Below are 25,662 nucleotides of genomic sequence, written 5' to 3'. Positions count from 1 at the left end.
GTCCCTAGAAAATTTACTGTCTGTCCGTGACGTCATTTCTTGATGACGCTAATTTTTAATGAAATCATGCGCTTGTCAGTGAACAAGAAGCAATGTGTTGAGTGATTTTTCTTTCCGTATTTTAAAACGATAAAAATGTCACTCGGGTTGTTGTTGTCGGTGTCGGTGGTGATGGTGGCGGATGGTGGTGGATGTCGTGGTAGAGGATGATGTTGTCGTCGTAGTTGTCAGAGAGCGGCAGGTTGTAAGGACAGGTATTGCTGATTTTCAGTAAATGGAGTCAATAAAATGCTGAATTTCAGTTCAACGGTTGTTGTTGTTGTTGTTGTTGTTGTTGTTGTTGTTGTTAGACATCGTTGGACGTTGCGGGATGTGTAGTTGAGACAGGTGGTGGTGGTGGCGGTGACGAGATGTGGGTGTCACTCAGTGTCGCTGTCGCTGTCTATGTCCTAACATACTTCACCCAGATCACCTGGGCCGTGGACCGCGACATGGATCTCAGGCGGCCGGTACGGTCAGCATCACCAACATCATACCCAATCTCCAGGTAGACGACGACGTGTCTCTCCAAGCCCCATACTGTGTTCTGATTGGCCACCGTCACCGCCTCGTCTCGACCCCTACCTGCCGCTCTCTGTGTGGGACCCGATGTCATTTCAGCCAGTTGTCTAACGGCCGCTGTGTCGTTATGAGCCACCTTACGGGTGGGGACGCCGCGTGACTCGAGGCCCCGGATGAAGGGTGCTGGTGACCACTCGTCATCATCCGGTCTGTCAAACTTCATGGTACCCAGCACAAAGACGTCGCTGTAGGTGAGGCCGCCCTGCCCGTGGGGAGCGTTGTCATCGCAACCTGAAACATCACACACACCGTCAACACCGCATCGTCGTTGTGTAAGATACATCCACACCGACTTCAACAACTACAACAACAACACCAACAACAACAGCAACGACGACGACGACACCACCATCACCAGCAACAACAACCACGACACAAACAACAACGACGACCCATGTCTAACTTCCGCACCAACACCGGCTGCAGCAACACGTGAACAGAGACTACAACTACATCAGCAGCACCACAACCACCTGAAAATAGGAAACACAATTTTATATTATTTAGGGTTCAACACCTCACCTTGGCAGACTTGTGACGATATTATGTAAAAACGTCACAGTTAATGACGCAAATATCAATATTTCTTGTAAGTTTAATGACGTCATCGAAATGTTGTACACCGACCTGACTGACACTTACTGCAGAGAGAGAGAGAGAGAGAGAGAGAGAGAGAGAGAGAGAGAGAGAGAGAGAGAGAGAGAGAGAGAGAGAGAGAGAGAGAGAGAGAGAGAGAGAGACAGACAGACAGACAGACAGACAGATAGACAGACAGACAGACGGGCGGACAGACAGACAGGCGGACAGACAGACAGACAGACAGACAGACAGACAGACAGACAGACAGGCGGACAAACAGACAGACAGGCAGACAGACAGGCGGACAGACAGACAGACAGACAGACAGACAGACAGACAGACAGACAGACAGACAGACAGACAGAGGTGTACTGACCGACACGAAGATCTCGCAGCATGTCTGCCACCAGCTCCGCGCACCGTGCACACTGCCATGGCCAGTCACCCTCATGTCCCTGTCTGTCACTGCAGCCAGCACCATAGTGACCAACCGTCAGGACAGGTGGGCCGTCGCACGGTGCGGACACTGGCGGCCTGGTGTAGGCCGGGACCGTTCCATCCTTCATATCGTTAGCCTGCTCCACCTCTCTCACCACAGCAGGTGGGCTTCTCAGGGGCTGTGTCAGTTTGCGGACGTAACGCTCCATGTCGGCAGGTACATCTAGCTTAACGCCTGCTGCCCACAAGGTGAACCGGACGTGTCGTTGTTTTAACGCCCGGTAGATCTCTGCGATGACGTCACTGTAACAGAACAGACAGGTGTGTCAGTGTTTATAAACAGAACAGACAGGTGTGTTATAGTTCTCACTCAACTCGGTTGTTTTAACGCAGTGTAGATCTTCGTGATGACGTCACAGCAACAGAACGGACAGGTGTGTCAGTGGTGATTACACCTGGAATTACGAAACTGATTAAAACAAAACAAAAAGGAAGTCACAAAGATTGCTGTTCAGGATCAGAATCACAGTGAACCTGAAATGAAATGACGCAATGATTAATAATGACGTAAACAGAATGACGTTATTTCGCTCCACTCTTCGTTACCTTGACCAAGTTTTTCCAATGGCAGACAAAGAAAGGGTGGCGCCTGATCGGACAGATTGATAACATCACTGATCAGTACACACCGCAGTGACAGTTGCTGAATTCACATTCTACATCTAATAAACATGGCCCAGTCTATTATTCAAACTTGAAAATAAAGAGCCATTACTTCTACATCAATCTTCCGAAGTTCTTGACCAAAAGCACACGAATTACCTCGTTATTGAACAGGTGTTTGTTTGTTTGTTTGTTTGTTCGTTCATTGGCTGAAACTCCCACGGCTTTTACGTGTATGACCGTTTTTACCCCGCCATTTAGGCAGCCATACGCCGCTTTCGGAGGAAGCATGCTGGGTATTTTTGTGTTTCTATAACCCACCGAACTCTGACATGGATTACAGGATCTTTTTCGTGCGCACTTGGTCTTGTGCTTGCGTGTACACACGGGGGTGTTCGGACACCGATGAGAGTCTGCACACAAAGTTGACTCTGAGAAATAAATCTCTCGCCGAACGTGGGGACGAACTGACGCTGACAGCGGCCAACTGGATACAAATCCAGCGCGCTACCGACTGAGCTATATCCCCGCCCATATAGAACAGGTGTGAATAGAATAACATTGTGTGAATTATCAGACTTTCTTCCAACGAACACGACCACACCGGCCAACACAAGAGTGACAGGAGGCAGTGTTAGATTCAGTGTACAGCGTCATTCCTACCACTCAGCCTCATCGGCCAGGATGTGCACGCTTCCGTGTGTCTGTGCGTGTTGACACAGCTCCTCCACCCAGGCCTGCACTTTCTTCTTGCCTTCCTCTGTCCAGTCACCATCCTCGTCCAGTACCTCCGCCATGTTGACGAGCTGCACGCTGCCGGTTCCCTGTCCGGCAGTCTCTCTCACCTGATGACCCACAAGGTAAGCAGCAGCAGCGCCATCACCACTCGTCTGAAGAACGAAGACGGTGCCGCAGCCCTTTCTCAGCAGAAAATGTCCCTTCAATATCAAGACTACGCTTTTTGAAGTGCCCGTCGGGCCCCAGAGGATCCTCACGTCGACGTCGTCGTCGTCTGGCGGCTCCTCCAAGACTTGAAACTGCTGCGGGAACAGAGCTATGCAAGACATGGGTCGACCATGCTCCATTCCAACAGCGTTAACAAGATGGCCCTGGGTCCACAGCTGTATTCTTGGCTGTCTGCTGAGGAATAACTCAACCGTTGTCAGTGGTATGGAGAATCTGTCATCATACACATTCACACATTATTAGGTATATCGCACACACACACACACACACACACACACACACACACACACACACACACACACACACACACACAAGCACACATACACAAACACACACACACACACACATACACACACACATACCGTTACACACACACACACACACACACACAAACACACAACACAAACACACACATACGCACACATGCATACATGCATATCAATCAAAGCAATAAACAAATCAAAGTCAGTCAAACAATCACCACAAAGACCACGAACAGAAAAACATCCACACAAAAACACAAACAGGGATAGACAGGGAGAGATCAAAACAGAGAATTCGTAACGAGAAACAAGAGAGAGAGAGAGAGAGAGAGAGAGAGAGAGAGAGAGAGAGAGAGAGAGAGAGAGAGAGAGAGAGAGAGAGAGAGAGAGAGAGAGAGAGAGAAACTGAAACTGAAACTGAAACTGAACTTTATTACCAAAGGATAGAGGTTTTAGGCAAAGCCTAATCTTACAACCTGTCCCTTAAAAATACAAACACTTAATACAGACGCACATAATATAGATAGTAAAATTGACAAAGTTATTGTTACTTACAGTCGTATATAATGTAAATAGTAATAAGAAAAGGGTTATGGTTTTGTATACACATTCAAAAATGGGAAAAACATGTAGTGTGGAAATTGCAGCATAGTTGCAATAATAGTTCCAAAACAACTAATAACAAAAGGGAGAAAACAAATGTGGGGAGGAATTGTCCCAATCATTCGCATGTATATCATTATCAATACTTACACATAAAGAGCAAATCAAAATACAAACATAACTTGACTAAATTTAAAAAGCACTACAAAATCAGACATGAAAAGTGTTCTATTTACCCATTAAGCGGGAATGAAACTGGCGCCTAAACGTTTTCACAGAAGAGGCATTTCGGAGGGGTAGGGGTATGGAATTCCATAGAGATGCTCCTGAGAAGGCTAAACTTGACTTATACAAGTCTAGACGAGGGATGGGGGGAATCAGGTTCTGGGACCCATATCTTTTTGTGGCATGTCTGAAATGTGATTTTAAATATCCAGGAACATTGTTGTTAATTACTTTGTACATAAAGACAGCCTTGTTTAGCGTCAACTGATCTTTCAAGGGAAGGAAATTAAGGAGCTTTAATTTATCATCTGTTGGCTTATTTGACTCATGCAGAATTAGTTTTGCAGCACGGCGATGAAGAGAATTGAGTCGTTTGAGATGAACATCACTGCAGTTATCCCAAAGTGTTGAAGCAAAGTTGATATGGGGCATTATGTGAGCGTAATAAAACAACTTGAGTGCTTCCACATCGGCATAATGTCTTAATTTAGACAATAAGTACACATTTTTAGATACTAATTTGCAAATTTTACTCAAGTGAGTTTGCCATTTCAATTCTTGATCAACGGTAACCCCTAATAATTTATGCTCTTTAACTTGTTGCACTTGAGTTGAATCAATTGACAGTTGAAGTTGTAAGGGTTTTAATTGGTGTTTTTGTCTAGTTGTAATCACCATACTTTTCGTCTTAACAGGGTGAATAACCATTGCATTAGTGGTGCACCATTCTGTCATCTCATCTATACTTTTTTGAAGAGATTGGTTGACGGCTACCAAAGACTTCTGACTGGTGTGGATTGATGAATCATCCGCAAAGAACTCACATCTTACTTTCTCATCTGACACATGAAGAGGTAAATCATTTATATAAATACAGAACAATATAGGTCCTAATACAGACCCTTGAGGCACACCACTTTTGACAAAATCATTCGACGAAGTTTTACAGTTGATGAATACATATTGTGTCCGTTTTGAAAGATATGATTCGAAGAAGGCACAAGCAGAGTCATCTTTTAAGTAGCATTGTAATTTCTTTAATAATAAGAAGTGGTCTACAAGGTCAAAGGCTTTTTTTAAAGTCCAGTAATAACGCTCCTGTTACTTCGGACTCATTAATAGCTGATAACCAAGTTTCACATAAAGAGCTGAGAGCAGTGTGGCATGAATGCTTAGAGCGAAATCCAGACTGAAATGGATGAAACAAATTCATTTGTTCCATATATTCCAGTAAATATTTCTGAATATGCTTCTCCAAAGGCTTAGATAAAACAGGTAAGAGGGAAATTGGTCGAAAGTTGTTAGGGTCCGTAAGATCCTTGCTTTTTGGGAGTGGCACTACCTTGGCACATTTTAAAATAGAGGGAAAAACGTTTTGTTGTATGCCAAGGTTGTAGACATAAGTCAGTGAATCAATTATGTATGGTAAAGCAAGTTTGAGCAACCGGACAGGAATCTTATCGGGACCCATTGACTTTTTATTCGCCATCTGTTCTATCAGTTTTCCAACCTCGTGGACAGTAATGGGTGGAATAGAAAACGTTTCGTTTTGAGTCAACTTTCGTCCACAAAATGTTTTTAATTTTTCTAGAGAGACATCAATATCAAGGGACTCATTCTGCGTGAGACAGGCTTTCAGTTTCTCTGCGAGCGAAATAAAGTGTTGATTAAAATCTTCTGGAGTTATTTGTGACGGAGAATTGGTCGATCTCTTTCGAGATTTATCAAGAACTTCATTCATTGCTCGCCAAATTGTAGAAGTATCTCTCTTATCAGAAAGCAATTTATTAAAATAATCTGCTTTTGCTTGCCTTACCGTTTTCAACACTTCATTCCTTTGTAATTTGTACTCGCTTTTCATGTTATGTTCTTTAAAGAAATCACGCAACGCCATAGCCTCAATAATGTCCGATGTCAACCAAGGGGGCAGGTGGGGATGTTTCACCCTATGCTGACGTAGTGGAGCGTGTTTATCAATAATGGAACACAAAATCTCATGGAAAAGATCGCAAGCATCATCTGCGTTACTGCAATTAAATACGCTTTGAAATGGCGCTCGATTAAGATCACAGAAAAAGGCAGACTCGTCAAAGTATTTAAAACTTCTGTACTCGATAGTTGTATGACCTTTATGCTGTGATTTGGGCAATCTCAGAACAATCGAGCAAAAAACAGAATAATGATCACTGAAAGTGGAGTGTACTACTTGTACATTTGAAACAGTGGTCTTATTATCAGTATAAATGTGATCAATAAGGGTAGATGAATTATTGGTTTCTCTTGTAGGGGTTTTAACTAGCTGGTGAAGACCAAATAGAGCAGTGGTTGAGCCCCAAGTTGTTTGGGGTCTCTGTAAATTAATGTTAAAATCACCAAGCAATAGTACATTCTCATCATGACGTTTTGCTCTGTCCATCATTAAAACAAAATCATCATTCCAACTTGATGTTTCAGCAGGATTCCGATATATATAACATATTAACAAAGGCGAGGATTTACCATTTTTCAACTCCACCCACAAACATTCCACATTTTCATCTTCAAGATCGGCCCTTCACTTCACAATGCCAGCAATAGACCGATGGACATACAGAGCAATACCTGTTTGGCCAGTTTGTGCACTATCGCGTCGTAAAACAGAGTAATTTGGAATATCAATCAGGCTGTCCGAAACACGCGAATCTAGACGTGTTTCGCAAACACCAAAAAGATGTACGAGCTGTGGTTGTTTGTTCAAAAATACACAAACATCAGGCACTTTGTTGACTAAATGGTAAATGTTCAAATGCCCGATACGGAGAGAAGAATCCGCCGTTGACATTAAATAAAAGTGTGATAATTATTAGAACAATTTAACAGCAACAAGATATGCAAAAATTCAAGCACAAAATGGGAAGAAGATTGAACAAACAAACAAAAAAAGAAGAGAAAGTGAGACAGTTGCGCAGCCCTAATGACTCACATACACGCGCACACACAAACAATTACTCTGATATAAGATCAAAATTAATGAAAGGAAGAAACTTGACCAAAAATTGAAAAATTAAAGGGAGGTTACAATCAGTGAATCCCCAAACCTAGGACAAGGGCCTTTGCAAAAATACGAAGACAATGCAGTAAACACAAGCGCAGCCGCCCGGTCTTCACTTTATATAATAGGAAGGGAGGCGGAGGGGGCACGATTATGCCTCAAACACTGAATCGAAGATTGCGTGGCCGTAACCGGTTTCACACACTGGAGGCAACAAGGTCCGTTGTACAGCAATCCAGGTCAACTAAGAAAGTGTAACACAGTGTCTTAAACAACAGCCAAACTCACTTTTAGCGAGCTCAATGTTCTGATGAAACACATAATGTTCTGATGAAACACAAAATGTTCTGGTGAATCAATTAATGTTCTCATTAAACACACGAGTACGTTTGACACCGCAAAACACAGTTAAACCGCGGTAAACGTAATGATGTAAACCTTGCCAATACTACAAGTAGTCGTATTGCCAAATTTTATTTAAACCTTGTCACTTCGCCGGAATGTATTAAGTGGACATAAGGTCGGGTTCGGGAAAAGAGATTTCTTAGAAAAAAGTCTACTCTACAAAGACTGAGTTTTACCTTTCACGACATCAACACTCAAACAACTTTCACTACTATACACAGTCGTCAAGGCAACACACTGTAATTTACCTTTAAACATTTATTACCTTTTCTTCACTTTCACTAACAATTCTTTCCTTATACACAACTTCGGTAAAAAAACAATAACTAGAGAGAGAGAGAGAGAGAGAGAGAGAGAGAGAGAGAGAGAGAGAGAGAGAGAGAGAGAGAGAGAGAGAGAGAGAGAGAGAGAGAGAGAGAGAGAGAGAGAGAGAGAGAGAGAAAGAAAGAGAAAGAGAGAGTGAGAGAGAGAGAGAGGAGGGAGAGAGAGAGAGAGAGGGAGAGAGAGAGAGAGGGTGTTGGGGGGTGGGGGGTGGGGGTGGGGGGTCGGGAGAAAGAAAGAAAGATAGATGACGTTAGGTCAAGTAATAATAAACGTGCGTGCGCTTCACCGATATGAAACAGCTATGCAACAGTACCTGGCAACCAACTGTGTGTAGGTAGCTGTATCCATGGCAGGGTCCCCGCCCTCATTCCGTTCCAAGCTTGCCCTCCACCACGCGTCGAGCCTTGTCTGGTCAGCCATGTCGTCCTCACAAAGACATACCTGGCTGACATTCCGACCTGGCTCGACGCTGAGGCCTTCCTGCAACTCCTGTAACTGAGATCAACACACACGGACTGTAAACAATGCGGGAAATGGCACAAGGGGTGGTTTAATACACGATGCACACAAAGACAGTGTAACATTAGGCCTACCTGAGTTGCAAATCTCTTCCTTCCTGCTTTAGTGTTTACCAGCCTGAAAGACAACTTTCTGGACAAAAGCAAACCATCTTTTCGGAAAAGAGTTTCCCGTTTGTGGTGACGCGCATTAGGCTACGTAAAGTACAAGTGACGTCGTTTTCGCGAGAGAAAAAAATGACGTCTACTATTCAAGGTCACTGTTCTTAGAGCTCCAGTAAAAAATAAAAAGCAAATGCTTTTTCGAATCGCCTTCGTCTTGTCCCACAACAATATACCCCCCCCCCCCCCTTTTAGGATCTCCCCCCCTCCCCCATGGAAGACTCCCGCCACCACCACTCCAACAAGAGTCCCTCCCTTCTTATACAACCACCCCCTTTTATGCCTGACCTCCCCCAATAAAACTTTTTTTGTTCATAACCTCTGTAAGTTAACCCACATTTTAAGACTTAACCCCAATAAAAAAATGTTTTAAAAAGTCCTCTTTCAGCTTCATAAATTAAATGTTCAAGAAAACGTTGGCATCAGAATAATCGACAAAAACTTGATCAAAAGTGTGACCTGTAATCTATCTATATTATAATACGCGACCGTTTTGGGGCCTTGCATCGCTATCTCCTCCCAAACCCGGCCGATTTGGGCCCCGATTTCTGGGATACCAAGAAACGTTTTGCCCCGCACACGATGCGCCCGGTTAGATTAGCCGATTCCGAAGCCAAATGGCTTTTTTTCTGGCATTCTGGCGCGCCATGTTCTAGCAGACGACGCGACCGGAAGGCCTCCCCATTGGCTGTTAAACGAACGATGCTCAGACCGAATAAGCTTCACTTCCGTCCGCCCCGCCGGGCAGTGTGTGGAAAGCGAGACGCATCGACGCGACAAGTGTTTGTTCACGCATCGACAAGCTCCACAGGTAAGTCAGTCTCCTTCTTAAAGTGTTCCGAAACCATTCTGCCACAGGGTTTATTCCAGGCTTTATTCGAAGAACCACGCCAGGGTCTTTCAACGCTGCATCAAGAATTGGGTTAGACGGATGGACAATGTTTTCACCACTGTCACTGACGTGTCTCACCCGACATTGTGATGTTGCCATTCTCTTTTGCATAGGCCATACATGAGGAAGGGGGGTGGGGGGGAATTAGAGATGGAGACATTGTGATTTTGCCATTCTCTTTCGCATAGGCCATACATGAGGAAGGGGGGTGGGGGGGGGGGGGGGAATTAGAGATGGAGAATTTGTTCGCTTCATTACGTGTCTTAGCCGACATTTTCATTGGCAAGCGATTCCCAGAGCGCGGCGCGTTGTGCAGCGCGGCAATTCCCAGAGCGCGGCGATTGCTTTCGGTTTCACTAGCGCAGCGATTGTTGACGCGCTTCATTTTTGTATCAGCAACATTTTGAACAACAATAGTTTGCACCTACCTCTATTATATTATCTCACGTGAATTTATACACCACTTTACAGTACCAGCGCTTACATGGAATGAAGAAGAAAACCGGAGCGTGCGAACATTGTTGGCCAAGTTTAGAAGCCATTGCGAAGACATGTAGTGATATGACTGCCAAGTATTCAAGGCCGGAACTTGGGCATGTCATCGGCGCAGCGATACTGATATGGTGAACGCAGGTGAAAGAGTGAGAGAGAGAATGGTGCTCTGTTTTTCGTTTTATTGACAGTTTTATTTCTCAAATAGATCAGATAGGTGTAGCTGTTGTAAACTTTGCGATTGTGAAGGAAATGTAACAGCAGAATACATCGCGTGTCGTGAATCGCAATGCTGCACAACGCGCCGCGCGTCGTGAATCCACTTCGCTGTTCATTTTGCTATGCTCTTTCAACGCTGCATTCTTTCGCAATTGATTGACAGATGATTGTGGTCCAAACTTCACCATTTTTAATTAATTTGGGTGATTGCAAGTGCCGGTGTCACGAAATTTTCTTTCGCCGAAATATTTTTTCTCCCCCACCAACACGTTTCACTCATTTTTGTACCAAAAACAATTCTTATGCAAAACCATCCTCTGACTACGGGTTAGGGGTAAGTTTGGGAATGGGTTAGGTATGTAAACAGTTTAAAAATGCGTCAATTTCTGGCGATGTTTGTGAACGAAGATTTCGGGTATGTCTTAATATCGAATTCCCACGGACGGCGACGATTGAATTCTTAGTTCACAAACATCGCCAGTAATTGATGCATTTTAAAACTGTTTACATGGGTTCGGTGGGTTATAGAAACACGAAAATACCCAGCATGCTTCCTCCTAAAGTGGCGTATGGCTGCCTAAATGGCAGAAGAGTTGCTGCCTAAAACCTTTCAATTGTTGAAAATCGTGCAATGTTCTATTTTTTGGATATTTGTTCATTTCGTTTTTGGTGTACTCCACTTCAAGGTGGTTTAGTGAGTGTGATTTTGATTACTTCCCTTGAGTTGGAAAAGTATTTTGTTTCACAAATGTTCTGAGTATGATTTTTGTTTGTTCTTTCAGATTTTCACCATAGCGACTAAGTACAAATGTTGAGTACCAAACAGTTGCATACACCTGTGTACAATCTATGTATTCTTTTTTCTCATTTTCTTTTTCCTCATTTTCTTCACATAGGAAGACGTCATTCTCTTCCGCAGACAAGGCGACAGATAGGGGGATGTCCACTCTCTTCCGCTGCTGTTAGTGTTCAGGCGTCGACAACTTTGTCCACACTTTACAGGTAAATCCCAATGAATTGATAGCAAATGTAGGTTCTACAAATTTGAGCATTTTTAATTTATTTGGGTGATTGCAAGTGCACGTTCTACAAATTTGGAGAATTAAATGCCTCTGAATTATGAGCTATGAATTTAACACGCTCAAGTTCAATTTTACCCAAACACCTGTGTACAATCTATATATTCTTTTTACTCATTTTGTTCACATAGGAAGACGTCATTCGCTTCCGCAGACAAGGCGACAGATCGGGGGATGTCCACTATGAATTTAACACGCTAAAGTTCAAATTTACCCATACACCTGTGTACAATCTATATATTCTTTTTCCTCATTTTCTTCACATAGGAAGACGTCATTCTCTTCCGCAGACAAGGCGACAGATGGGGGATGTCCACTCTCTTCCGGTGCTGTTGGTGTTGGCATCGACAACTTTGTCCACAATTGACAGGTAAATCCCAATGAATTGATAGCAAATGCAGGTTCTACAAATTTCAGCATTTTTAATTTATTTGGGTGATTGCAAGTGCACGTTCTACAAATTTGGAGACTTAAATGCCTCTGAATTATGAGCTATGAATTTAACACGCTCAAGTTCAATTTTACCCATACACCTGTGTACAATCTAAATATTCATTTTCTTCACATAGGAAGATGTCATTCGCTTCCGCAGACAAGGCGACAGATCGGGGGATGTCCACTCTCTTCCGCTGCTGTTAGTGTTCAGGCGTCGACAACTTTGTCCACACTTTACAGGTAAATCCCAATGAATTGATAGCAAATGCAGGTTCTACAAATTTGAGCATTTTTAATTTATTTGGGTGATTGCAAGTGCACGTTCTACAAATTTGGAGACTTAAATGCCTCTGAATTATGAGCTATGAATTTAACACGCTGAAGTTCAATTTTACCCATACACCTGTGTACAATCTATATATTCTTTTTCCTCATTTTCTTCACATAGGAAGACGTCATTCGCTTCCGCAGACAAGGCGACAGATCGGGGGATGTCCACTATGAATTTAACACGCTAAAGTTCAAATTTACCCATACACCTGTGTACAATCTATATATTCTTTTTCCTCATTTTCTTCACATAGGAAGACGTCATTCTCTTCCGCAGACAAGGCGACAGATGGGGGATGTCCACTCTCTTCCGGTGCTGTTGGTGTTGGCATCGACAACTTTGTCCACAATTGACAGGTAAATCCCAATGAATTGATAGCAAATGCAGGTTCTACAAATTTCAGCATTTTTAATTTATTTGGGTGATTGCAAGTGCACGTTCTACAAATTTGGAGACTTAAATGCCTCTGAATTATGAGCTATGAATTTAACACGCTCAAGTTCAATTTTACCCATACACCTGTGTACAATCTATATATTCTTTTTCCTCATTTTCTTCACATAGGAAGATGTCATTCGCTTCCGCAGACAAGGCGACAGATCGGGGGATGTCCACTCTCTTCCGCTGCAGTTAGTGATCAGGCATCGACAACTTTGTCCACCCTTGACAGGTACATCCCAATTGATTGACGGATGATTGTGCTCCAAACTTCAGCATTTTTCATTAATTTGGGTCATAGCAAATGCAGGTTCTAAAAATTTCAGCAAGTACAAATGTTGAGTACCAAACAGTTGCATACACCTGTGTACAATCTATATATTCTTTTTCCTCATTTTCTTTTTCCTCATTTTCTTCACATAGGAAGACGTCATTCTCTTCCGCAGACAAGGCGACAGATAGGGGGATGTCCACTCTCTTCCGCTGCTGTTAGTGTTCAGGCGTCGACAACTTTGTCCACACTTTACAGGTAAATCCCAATGAATTGATAGCAAATGCAGGTTCTACAAATTTCAGCATTTTTAATTTATTTGGGTGATTGCAAGTGCACGTTCTACAAATTTGGAGACTTAAATGCCTCTGAATTATGAGCTATGAATTTAACACGCTCAAGTTCAATTTTACCCATACACCTGTGTACAATCTATATATTCTTTTTCCTCATTTTCTTCACATAGGAAGACGTCATTCGCTTCCGCAGACAAGGCGACAGATCGGGGGATGTCCACTATGAATTTAACACGCTAAAGTTCAAATTTACCCATACACCTGTGTACAATCTATATATTCTTTTTCCTCATTTTCTTTTTCCTCATTTTCTTTTTCCTCATTTTCTTCACATAGGAAGACGTCATTCTCTTCCGCAGACACGACGACAGATGGGGGATGTCCACTCTCTTCCGGTGCTGTTGGTGTTGGCATCGACAACTTTGTCCACAATTGACAGGTAAATCCCAATGAATTGATAGCAAATGCAGGTTCTACAAATTTGAGCATTTTTAATTTATTTGGGTGATTGCAAGTGCACGTTCTACAAATTTGGAGACTTAAATGCCTCTGAATTATGAGCTATGAATTTAACACGCTCAAGTTCAATTTTACCCATACACCTGTGTACAATCTATATATTCTTTTTCTTCATTTTCTTCACATAGGAAGATGTCATTCGCTTCCGCAGACAAGGCGACAGATCGGGGGATGTCCACTCTCTTCCGCTGCAGTTAGTGATCAGGCATCGACAACTTTGTCCACCCTTGACAGGTACATCCCAATAATTGACGGATGATTGTGCTCCAAACTTCAGCATTTTTCATTAATTTGGGTCATAGCAAATGCAGGTTCTAAAAATTTCAGCATTTTTAATTTATTTGGGTGATTGCAAGTGCACGTTCTACTTATTTAGAGACTTAAATGCCACTGAATTATGAGATTATGAGCTATGAATTTAACACGCTAAAGTTCAAATTTACCCATACACCTGTGTACAATTTATATATTCTTTTTCCTCATTTTCTTTTTCCTCATTTTCTTCACATAGGAAGACGTCATTCTTTTCCGCAGACAAGGCGACAGATAGGGGAATGTCCACTCTCTTCCGCTGCTGTTGGTGTTCAGGCATCGACAACTTTGTCCACACTTGACAGGTAAATCCTAATGAATTGATAGCAAATGCAGGTTCTACAAATTTCAGCATTTTTAATTTATTTGGGTGATTGCAAGTGCACGTTCTGCAAATTTGGAGACTTAAATGCCTCTGAATTATGAGCTATGAATTTAACACGCTCAAGTTCAATTTTACCCATACACCTGTGTACAATCTATATATTCTTTTTCCTCATTTTCTTCACATAGGAAGACGTCATTCGCTTCCGCAGACAAGGCGACAGATCGGGGGATGTCCACTCTCTTCCGCTGCAGTTAGTGATCAGGTATCGACAACTTTGTCCACTCTTCATTGTGGGTGATGCGAACTGCGACAGGATTTCTTTCCCAATTCTATAATTGGTGTTACATATTGTTTTTACACATTTTAACTAGCAATGTAGCATGCTTCTTAATTGAAGCCTGACAAAATCATTTTGTCACATTGACTGAATTCTCAGACTGTCCACATTGACTGAAATCTCATAAAAGGGCACCATTTAACGACAGAACCCACTGTATATTACTTTTTCATTCCTATTTGCTGATGTGTAACACCATGATCCACAACCCACACCCAATTTAGCTGCTACAGTGTGTGAACAAACTATTGATGTACTTTTTACAATGAGCGGTTTTGCTGCTAGCATTGGTCACCTCCCTGGGCCCAAGGGAGAGAAGCGTCTTACCTCCCTGGCGCGAGCGCTAGAGGACACGGGTTAAAAATTGCTTCTTTGCGATGTGTAAATCGGTACTTTTCTATTTAATTTCTGCAGCTTAGGTAACTGCGCCATGTGTAAAAGATGGGTAGCATATGATTCGGACATACCTCGACACCACACATTTAAAAAAACAATGAAGACTTATGCGCAGTTACCTAAGCGCTATGAACTGGCCCTTACTTTACGTTGGTGAACAAATCTCTCTCTCTCTCTCTCTCTCTCTCTCTCTCTCTCTCTCTCTCTCTCTCTCTCCCTCTCTCTCTCTCTCTCTCTCTCTCTCTCTCTCTCTCTCTCTCTCTCTCTCTCTCTCTCTCTCTCTCTCTCTCTCTCTCTCTTTCTACTTCTCTCCTGCGTTCGTCTGTTTTTGCGTGTGTGAGCGAGTGTAGGTCAAGAGTTAACTTACATCGCTCATGTTTAGCAGCACCTCCTCCAGACAGCGTCTCGTTGTGTCGGGCAGGACAATGGCCTGGTGGAGGGCTGGCTGTGTTACCAGGTCACCCAGAACAGAGCGCCTCACAACATCTCTGGCTTGCTTCAGGTAGGCAGCGGCCTTCTTTAGTTCTTCTTGAAGGGGGTCGTCTTCTGTCTGAGGTATGATTGCCGCCATCATTATCCCACGCTCGCGATGTATGACGAGCAGGTCCACAAAGTCCTCCTTCAGGTTCAACGGCTCTGCTTTGACGCTGTTCGTGTTCCTGGTGGCTGCACCAGTATAGATGCTTTGGGTATCAGCACCATATACACCAAATTTAGCTTGGGTCAGAATTACCATAATTTCTTTTTCCCTTGCGGCTTTGTTCTTTATCTGATTCATGCAGTGGTGGACATTTTTCAGCACTCTGTCTATGCGGACAGTGTCCCTGACCTCTCTACTCTCATCTCTGTCTATTTGTTGCTGTGTTTTCAGTACCTGGATTCGCTCACCTTCTCCGATATATGCCATTCTCTCTTGCACAGTGTCCATGTGAGCCGGGGGGATTATGTATGATTCGCTCTCAAGGTGAGGGAACCAGGCGTTGAGAAACTCTCTCTGGAATCAAAGACATGATGGTGTACTGTCTACTCACTTCTAGTACCATACGTCAACTATGAAGACGGTGAAAATACGGACACCAAATAGGGACTTATGTCTCGTTGGTGGTTCACACAATATTTGCCTAGAACACAGCAGATAATTGTTTAAAAACAGTTGTTCTATGGTGTAAATTCAAAATGAAAAACAAAAACAAGGAAAACAACAACAACAACAACAACAACAACAACAACAACAACAACAACAACAACAACAACAACGTAACACAAAAAGAGTAAAACTAATGATAATGCACCTTATTCATTTTAAACATAACTTGAGATGAATTTACCTCATGGTCTGACAACCTTAACACTTGGTCGTCTGATTCCTGTGATCTTGCCATCAAGGGCGGGGCAGGAGAGGGAGCCTGGTTCCCCGGTGACCCAGAGGTACTGCACGGCGGAGCACATTCCACAGCCGGTCCCTGTGTGATGTGCATGATATAACCGTCACTTCTGTCATAGCACTGTTCATATATGTAATGATCATGATATTACCGTCATTTCTGTCATAGCACTGTTCATATATGTACTATGCATGATATTACCGTCACTTCTGTCATAGCGATGTTCATATGTGTGGTTTGCATGATATTACAGTCACTTCTGTTACAGCGCTGTTCATAATTATGAGTTGTGTGCATGATATGACCGTCACTTCTGTCATAGCGATGTTTATATGTGTGGTTTGCATGATATTACCGTCACTTCTGTCATAGCGCTGTTCATAATTATGAGTTGTGTGCATGATATGACCGTCACTTCTGTCATAGCGTTGTTTTAGATAGTGTGACTCACCTTATTGTCATGCAATACGTATTGATGTGAACGTAAATATGTATGTATGTGAACGTGTTTCCTCACATGGTACTCAGAACAAAATTTCAAACATTACTTTATTTTCCTGTGCGTGTGTGGGCCAAAACGCCCATGTACACTCATGGTTTTGCACGAAGAGGATTGTATGTGCTTGGCCGTATGTTCCGTCGGCCATATACTTATACTCTACTCTGTGTCGTGGGATGCATGCTTGGTATTTTCATGTTTCTATAATTCACTGACATGGATTTCAGGATCTTTACCATTTTTACCTGGTTTTGTACCACAACATGGGGGGAGGTGGGGGGGGGGGGGGGGCAAGCAGGTATGCAAATCAAGTGACCCGGGGGATCGGAACATCTCTTCTCTTTATCAAGCAGGTGGCGGGGTTCCAAACACTCAACCATCAACTTGGCTGTTGCGATCGTCATCAATGAGGAATGTTCAGTCTATTTGCGTGTATCGACACTGACACGGACAATGCATGTATACGACCCCCAACAAATTGACAGATTAGATCGGCCGTGTAGGATCTGAGGGGGACGAGAGGGGGGCAGATCGAGAGACAGAGATAGACAGACAGAGATAAACAGACAGACAGAGATAGACAGACAGAGATAGACAGACAGAGATAGACAGACAGAGATAGACAGACAGAGATAGACAGACAGAGATAGACAGACAGAGATAGACAGACAGAGATGGGTTGGTTGGCTGGTTATTGTTTGTTGTTTAATGTGCCTACAACCTGTGGCAATCACGATAACATTGTAGACGGTTCTAAAAACCGCATGTCTTGTAACACTTCTTTTGTCAAATCTTGTTAAACGTCTTAATCTCCTTGAAACATGTAAACCTGTGAAAGTATTCATTCGTATTCATTCTTTACCATTTTTACAAAGTACTTTTGGGGGGCTTACTGATTTGTCTATTAGTGTAAGGGAAGGAACTGTGCTTGTTCTTGACAAATGGAATGTCAGGATTACTTTCCCTTTAATTGTCAGGAAGTCAGGAATCAGTGTTTTAGAATTCTCAGGAATGTTGTGTCAAAGTAAATTTAGAAAGGAATTAGTGACAACAGATTATCTGAAGTATGTGAATGGGCTACCCAAGACCTACCAGATCAACGGCGCGATTCGTACAGCACTGAGCAGCACAGTTGGTACAGCGGGTACAGTTCGCACGGCAGTCACACTCCCCTTGCCTGATGCACCGTGATTCCCTGCTGCACTGGCAGCACGCCTGCAACGAACAATGCGAGTGTCCCCTGTTGTCGTGAGAATGTACGTGATGTATGTCTGCACTGTTCAGTGTCCTCTGTTGTCGTGAGAATGTACGTGATGTATGTCTACACTGTTCAGTGTCCTCTGTTGTCGTGAGAATGTACGTGCTGTATGTCTGCACTGTTCAGTGTCCTCTGTTGTCGTGAGAATGTACGTGCTGTATGTCTACACTGTTCAGTGTCCCCTGTTGTCGTGAGAATGTACGTGATGTATGTCTACACTGTTCAGTGTCCCCTGTTGTCGTGAGAATGTACGTGCTGTAAGTCTACACTGTTCAGTGTCCCCTGTTGTCGTGAGAATGTACGTGCTGTATGTCTACACTGTTCAGTGTCCCCTGTTGTCGTAAGAATGAACGTGATGTGTGTCGATCTACACTGTTCAGTGTCCTCTGTTGTCGTAAGAATGTACGTGCTGTATGTCTACACTGTTCAGTGTCCCCTGTTGTCGTGAGAATGTACGTGATGTATGTCTACACTGTTCAGTGTCCTCTGTTGTCGTGAGCATCATAGTATACGTGCTGTATGTCTACACTGTTCAGTGTCCCCTGTTGTCGTGAGAATGTACGTGCCCTATGTCTACATTGTTCAGTGTACTCACACAGCAAACAGACCGGCCTCATAGTCATTTCTACAACCGAGAGACCATGAAAGAAGAGATCTCTTCAGAAAATCAAAACATATTATGCTGACACAAGCAGTTTCTGTTTTGTTGAACAGAGAGAGCGAAAGAAACGGGTGCCTAGTTGTGGTAAGAACTGGAGCCTTATTGAAATAAGCTGTACGAAATTATGCAATAATGACACTGGAACCGATAAAATAAAACTGATAAGTTCGGTCTATGTAAACTATAACACATACGTCCAAATTGCATTGCATTCAGTTTCATTTGCATTTTTGTGTTGGTTCTCAGGGAGCGTAATCTAATATAGTTATCGCCTTTTGTTACATTATTATCAACCGGGGCCTTACATTTTTATCAACCACGGCCTTCGGCCTTAGTCGATAAAGATGAAACAAAAGACGATATGGTCCCCTCGGACCAACACAAGCCACCAAACATCTTATACTGGACAACACAATGCTGGGGACAATACAATGCTATGGGCAACACAATGTTATGGACAATACAATGCTATGGGCAACACAATGTTATGGACAATACAATGCTATGGGCAACACAATGTTATGGACAATACAATGCTATAGACAACACAATGTTATGGACAATATAATGACAGTTATGGACAATACAATGTTATGGACAATACAATGCCACCGATAATACAATACTATGGGTAATACAATGCAATGGACAACACAATGCAATCGACAATACCCGTCGCGATATAACCTTGAATGGTTGAAAACGACGTTAAACACCAAATAAAGAAAGTAAGAAAGAATCGACAATACAAAAAATGGATACCACAATATCATTTGGACAGTGCAATATAATTGTCACAATTCAATATAATTTGGACAGTACAATACAATGCTATGCACAACCAATCAGTATGCAAAAGACACCCCGACCGACAAAACAAAACAATGGGAAACATTATGGACAATACAAGACGGTGACAGCGGCCTACCTGTCGTGATGTCTTCGGAATGGCTCCGCTACCTCCCTGCTGGCTCGCCATTGTTCTCGCCCTGTCTCACCTGAAACATCCACACCACATTACAACGAGCAGGGCTCCCCATTGTTCTCGCCCTGTCTCACCTGAAACATCCACACCACATTACAACGAGCAGGGCTCCCCATTGTTCTCGCCCTGTCTCACCTGAAACATCCACACCACATTACAACGAGCAGGGCTCCCCATTGTTCTCGCCCTGTCTCACCTGAAACATCCACACCACATTACAACGAGCAGGGCTCCCCATTGTTCTCGCCCTGTCTCACCTGAAACATCCACACCACATTACAACGAGCAGGGCTCCCCATTGTTCTCGCCCTGTCTCACCTGAAACATCCACACCACGTTACAACGAGCAGGGCTCCCCATTGTTCTCGCCCTGTCTCACCTGAAACATCCACACCACATTACAACGAGCAGGGCTCCCCAAAGTGCGCGTCCCTGCGTCCTATACGCACTAGAAGCCGAAATCACGTACTAGAAATTCATGGAGGGGGTCCCGGGACGCACTCGACCTATAAAGAGCGGGTCCCGGGACGCACAAAATGTCCGTTCTCGTGCGTCCCGTATACTTTTTACATTTAGTCAAGTTTTGACTAAATGTTTTAACGTAGAGGGGGGAATCGAGACGAGGGTCGTGGTGTATGTGCGTGTGTGTGTGTGTGTGTGTGTGTGTGTGTGTAGAGCGATTCAGACTAAACTACTGGACCGATCTTTATGAAATTTGACATGAGAGTTCCTGGGTATGAAATCCCCGAACGTTTTTTTCATTTTTTTGATAAATGTCTTTGATGACGTCATATCCGGCTTTTCGTGAAAGTTGAGGCGGCACTGTCACGCCCTCATTTTTCAACCAAATTGGTTGAAATTTTGGTCAAGTAATCTTCGACAAAGCCCGGACTTCGGTATTGCATTTCAGCTTGGTGGCTTAAAAATTAATTAATGACTTTGGTCATTAAAAATCGGAAAATTGTAAAAAAAAAATATATTTTTATTAAACGATCCAAATTTACGTTCATCCTATCCTCCATCATTTTTTGATTCAAAAAACATATAAATATGTTATATTTGGATTAAAAACAAGCTCTAAAAATTAAATATATAAAAATTATTATCAAAATTAAATTGTCGAAATCAATTTAAAAACACTTTCATCTTATTCCTTGTCGGTTCCTGATTCCAAAAACATATAGATATGATATGTTTGGATTAAAAACACGCTCAGAAAGTTAAAACAAAGAGAGGTACAGAAAAGCGTGCTATCCTTCTTAGCGCAACTACTACCCCGCTCTTCTTGTCAATTTCACTGCCTTTGCCATGAGCGGTGGACTGACGATGCTGCGAGTATACGGTCTTGCTGAAAAATGGCATTGCGTTCAGTTTCATTCTGTGAGTTCGACAGCTACTTGACTAAATGTTGTATTTTCGCCTTACGCGACTTGTTTCAGACTGTAGTCGTCAGCTAAGTCAAAATGCAAGCACAAATTGGGCCAATTTCACGCGGGAACAAAGTGTGCGTGCGTGTTGCATTTGAAAAGGCCTCGAATATTTTGGTAATAAAAAACCCCACTTCATATCACATTATTCGCGATCACAATGCGTTATATGTACATAGGGTTTTGGGGGACCCGGTACTCTTGGGACCCTCTAAAACTCTACTTAGGGGGTCCAAGGACCCTCTAAACATTACAAGTGGGGGTCCCGGGACCCTGTAAACATTACAAGTGGGGGTCCCGGGACCCTCTAAACATTACAAGTGGTGGTCCCGGGACCCTGTAAACATTACAAGTGGGGGTCCCGGGACCCTCTGAACATTACAAGTGGGGGTCCCGGGACCCTCTAAACATTACAAGTGGGGGTCCCGGGACCCTCTAAACATTACAAGTGGGGGTCCCGGGACCCTCTAAACATTACAAGTGGGGGTCCCGGGACCCTCTAAACATTACAAGTGGGGGTCCCGGGACCCTCTAAACATTACAAGTGGGGGTCCCGGGCCCCTGTATGACGGGTGACCGTGGGGAGCCCTGACGAGTGAAGGTTGTCTGCCAGTGACGTCCATTCAGCAGCGGTTCGTGCAACTGTTCGTCCCAAAGGGGACTAAACTTACAAATAATCACAAATGATTCAAAATTAATCTGACAAAAACGTAGGATACCAATACAAAAATCGACGAAAATTCAGGCAGAAAAAGTTTGAATGAAATGACGGGAAGGAATTGTTCCGTTGGAGAACAAAACGTGTCACAATACTTTGTTGTTGTTGTTGTTGTTGTTGTTGTTGTTGTTGTTGTTGTTGTTGTTGTTGTTGTTGTTGTTGTTGTTGTTGTTGTTGTTGTTGTTTTCTTCTCCAGAGCCTTTTTTGTGTGGAGAATGTAAGCTCTTTTCTGTTCATTGTCTGATGTTATTTGTGTGGAGAATGTAAGCTCTGTTCTGTTCATTGTCTGATGTTATTTGTGTGGAGAATGTAAGCTCTGTTCTGTTCATTGTCTGATGTTATTTGTGTGGAGAATGTAAGCTCTGTTCTGTTCATTGTCTGATGTTATTTGTGTGGAGAATGTAAGCTCTTTTCTGTTCATTGTCTGATGTTATTTGTGTGGAGAATGTAAGCTCTTTTCTGTTCATTGTCTGATGTTATTTGTGTGGAGAATGTAAGCTCTTTTCTGTTCATTGTCTGATGTTATTTGTGTGGAGAATGTAAGCTCTGTTCTGTTCATTGTCTGATGTTATTTGTGTGGAGAATGTAAGCTCTTTTCTGTTCATTGTCTGATGTTATTTGTGTGGAGAATGTAAGCTCTTTTCTGTTCATTGTCTGATGTTATTTGTGTGGAGAATGTAAGCTCTTTTCTGTTCATTGTCTGATGTTATTTGTGTGGAGAATGTAAGCTCTTTTCTGTTCATTGTCTGATGTTATTTGTGTGGAGAATGTAAGCTCTTTTCTGTTCATTGTCTGATGTTATTTGTTTATGTATTGATTGAACATTGGATTTCTCTTCTTTAAGCCAAGTGACGTCAGAGTCCGACAAAAATCATATTTAGGCGGCCAGCCGAGACTACAAAATATTGCATGTTATTTGCCAAACACACTGACATTACACTTCTTCAAGCCAGGCCAGTACTTTGACATGACACAGGAAAGCAACACGACCTCTCTGCAGTGACACGGGCAGAACGCTGACATTACACTTCTCCAAGCCAGGCCAGTACTTTGACATGACACAGGAAAGCAACACGACCTCTCTGCAGTGACACGGGCAGAACGCTGACATTACACTTCTCCAAGCCAGGCCAGTACTTTGACATGACACAGGAAAGCAACACGACCTCTCTGTAGAGACACGGGCAGAACGCTGACATTACACTTCTCCAAGCCAGGCCAGTACTTTGACATGACACAGGAAAGCAACACGACCTCTCTGCAGTGACACGGGCAGAACGCTGACATTACACTTCTCCAAGCCAGGCCAGTACTTTGACATGACACAGGAAAGCAACACGACCTCTCTGTAGAGACACGGGCAGAACGCTGACATTACACTTCTCCAAGCCAGGCCAGTACTTTGATATGACACAGGAAAGCAACACGACCTCTCTGTAGAGACACGGGCAGAACGCTGACATTACACTTCTCCAAGCCAGGCCAGTACTTTGACATGACACAGGAAAGCAACACGACCTCTCTGTAGTGACACGGGCAGAACGCTGACATTACACTTCTCCAAGCCAGGCCAGTACTTTGACATGACACAGGAACGCAACACGACCTCTCTGTAGTGACACGGGCAGAACGCTGACATTACACTTCTCCAAGCCAGGCCAGTACTTTGACATGACACAGGAAAGCAACACGACCTCTCTGTAGAGACACGGGCAGAACGCTGACAACAATGGCCCCACAACGAGGCGGCCTCAGTACCGATACATGATACGTGCACCGTGTCATTGCGTCGTCTCACACTTATAGACATCCGGGTCGCAAACTGAGTTGTGGGTTGGATTTTGTGTGGGTGGGGGTTAGAGGAGGAAGGGGAGAGGGGGGGGGGGGGTTAGTTGAGGCTCTGTGAGAGTTTCTTGCAGGGTAAAATCACGCCTAATCAACAGTCAGGTTGTGCACCCTGGCTTGTTGGGCGAAATCAGTGTCTACAAAGATTAATAGTCTTTATAAAACAAAGAAACACAAACCTGCATTGTTGACGATGAGTACATGTGAATAGTATTACGTTCTCTGTGCCGTGTGGTACTTGAGTATCTACACACCCATACACATGCTGATCATTCTGTGTTGACGATGAGTACATGTGAATAGTATTACGTTCTCTGTACCGTGTGGTACTTGAGTATCCACACCCCCATACACATGCTGATCATTCTGTGTTGACGATGAGTACATGTGAATAGTATTACGTTCTCTGTGCCGTGTGGTACTTGAGTATCTACACACCCATACACATGCTGATCATTCTGTGTTGACGATGAGTACATGTGAATAGTATTACGTTCTCTGTGCCGTGTGGTACTGAGTATCCACACCCCCATATAAATGCTGATCATTCTGTGTTGACGATGAGTACATGTGAATAGTATTACGTTCTCTGTACCGTGTGGTACTGAGTATCCACACCCCCATATAAATGCTGATCATTCTGTGTTGACGATGAGTACATGTGAATAGTATTACGTTCTCTGTGCCGTGTGGTACTTGAGTATCTACACCCCCATACACATGCTGATCATTCTGTGTTGACGATGAGTACATGTGAATAGTATTACGTTCTCTGTGCCGTGTGGTACTGAGTATCCACACCCCCATATAAATGCTGATCATTCTGTGTTGACGATGAGTACATGTGAATAGTATTACGTTCTCTGTGCCGTGTGGTACTGATTATCCACACACCCATATAAATGCTGATCAGTCTGTGTTGTGTTGGTAATGTCATCACGAATTTTCATGACTTTGTCCAGGGGATATCAATACGCGGTCTGGTTACAACAACAATTACCTAAGAAATATACAACATGAACAACTGAGTAACTTACAATATAGTAAATAAGTTCACACTGTTTAGGACATTTTGATCCAAAAAGTGTGCCATGATCCAGCAGACTGCCTTAAAATGTCATAGAAAGTTTAAATAAAATTGAATATATTAATATTTTTGCTAAGTTTCTTTACACCAGTCTTAAGCAAAAATGCCAAAGGATTTAAAGATGCATAGATGTTTATTTGGCTCTCGGTCGTACTCGCAAACACGGTGAAGGTTAAATGAGTAAAATCCACTTGCACATTCTTACCTCTGAACAAAGCAATCCACAGTTATCCCCAAAACTCGCTCCAAACAGTGTTTCTTTCTCACAACTCGTTAGCTTCAGTCAGTGTTTCTTTCTCACAACTCGTTAGCTTCAGTCAGTGTTTCTTTCTCACAACTCGTTAGCTTCAGTCAGTGTTTCTTTCTCACAACTCGTTAGCTTCAGTCAGTGTTTCTTTCTCACAACTCGTTAGCTTCAGTCAGTGTTTCTTTCTCACAACTCGTTAGCTTCAGTCAGTGTTTCTTTCTCACGACTCGTTAGCTTCATTCAGTGTTTCTTTCTCACGACTCGTTAGCTTCAGTCAGTGTTTCTTTCTCACAACGCGTGAGCTTCAGTCAGTGTTTCTTTCTCACAACTCGTCAGGACGTCAGGATCACACTTTAGACTGTCGGGCGAACACTACACTATTTCCCACAGGGCGAAGACACGCGGTT

General features: G+C 43.1%; 2 protein-coding genes and 1 long non-coding RNA gene across 5 annotated transcripts in view; 1 reads left to right on the top strand and 2 right to left on the bottom strand.

The window, feature by feature from the left end:
* LOC138950518 (uncharacterized) overlaps window positions 1-25,662 on the bottom strand; it is a 272,384-nt gene that overhangs the window by 229,320 nt on the left and 17,402 nt on the right. The gene's annotated exons all lie outside the window — the stretch shown is intronic.
* LOC138950507 (uncharacterized) lies at window positions 137-25,662 on the bottom strand. 3 transcript variants are annotated; one of them, XM_070322235.1, is made up of 9 exons: window positions 25,214-25,662; window positions 19,875-19,944; window positions 18,120-18,242; window positions 16,472-16,606; window positions 15,511-16,137; window positions 8,432-8,613; window positions 2,965-3,480; window positions 1,577-1,941; window positions 137-852 (listed from the first exon to the last, which is right to left on the bottom strand). In XM_070322235.1, exons 2-9 carry the CDS (start codon window positions 19,923-19,925, stop codon window positions 443-445), a joined length of 2,409 nt encoding a protein of 802 aa, XP_070178336.1. In that variant the 5' UTR covers window positions 19,926-19,944; window positions 25,214-25,662; the 3' UTR covers window positions 137-442. The 3 variants fall into 3 exon arrangements, with proteins under 3 accessions (XP_070178336.1, XP_070178338.1, XP_070178337.1); XM_070322237.1 differs by lacking the exon at window positions 18,120-18,242; XM_070322236.1 differs by lacking the exons at window positions 18,120-18,242; window positions 25,214-25,662 and having other exon boundaries at window positions 19,875-20,449.
* LOC138950527 (uncharacterized) lies at window positions 9,457-15,260 on the top strand. Its single transcript, XR_011450703.1, has 10 exons — window positions 9,457-9,609; window positions 11,298-11,403; window positions 11,748-11,850; window positions 12,050-12,155; window positions 12,500-12,602; window positions 12,811-12,916; window positions 13,108-13,213; window positions 13,588-13,690; window positions 13,899-14,004; window positions 14,596-15,260. It is a non-coding gene; the product is annotated as an uncharacterized lncRNA (long non-coding RNA).

The sequence above is a fragment of the Littorina saxatilis genome, linkage group LG16 (assembly GCF_037325665.1).
Source record: "Littorina saxatilis isolate snail1 linkage group LG16, US_GU_Lsax_2.0, whole genome shotgun sequence".
Lineage (NCBI taxonomy): Eukaryota > Metazoa > Mollusca > Gastropoda > Littorinimorpha > Littorinidae > Littorina > Littorina saxatilis.
The sequence above is the reverse complement of the archived record's forward strand: the minus strand, read 5'-3'. Positions and strand labels throughout refer to the sequence as shown.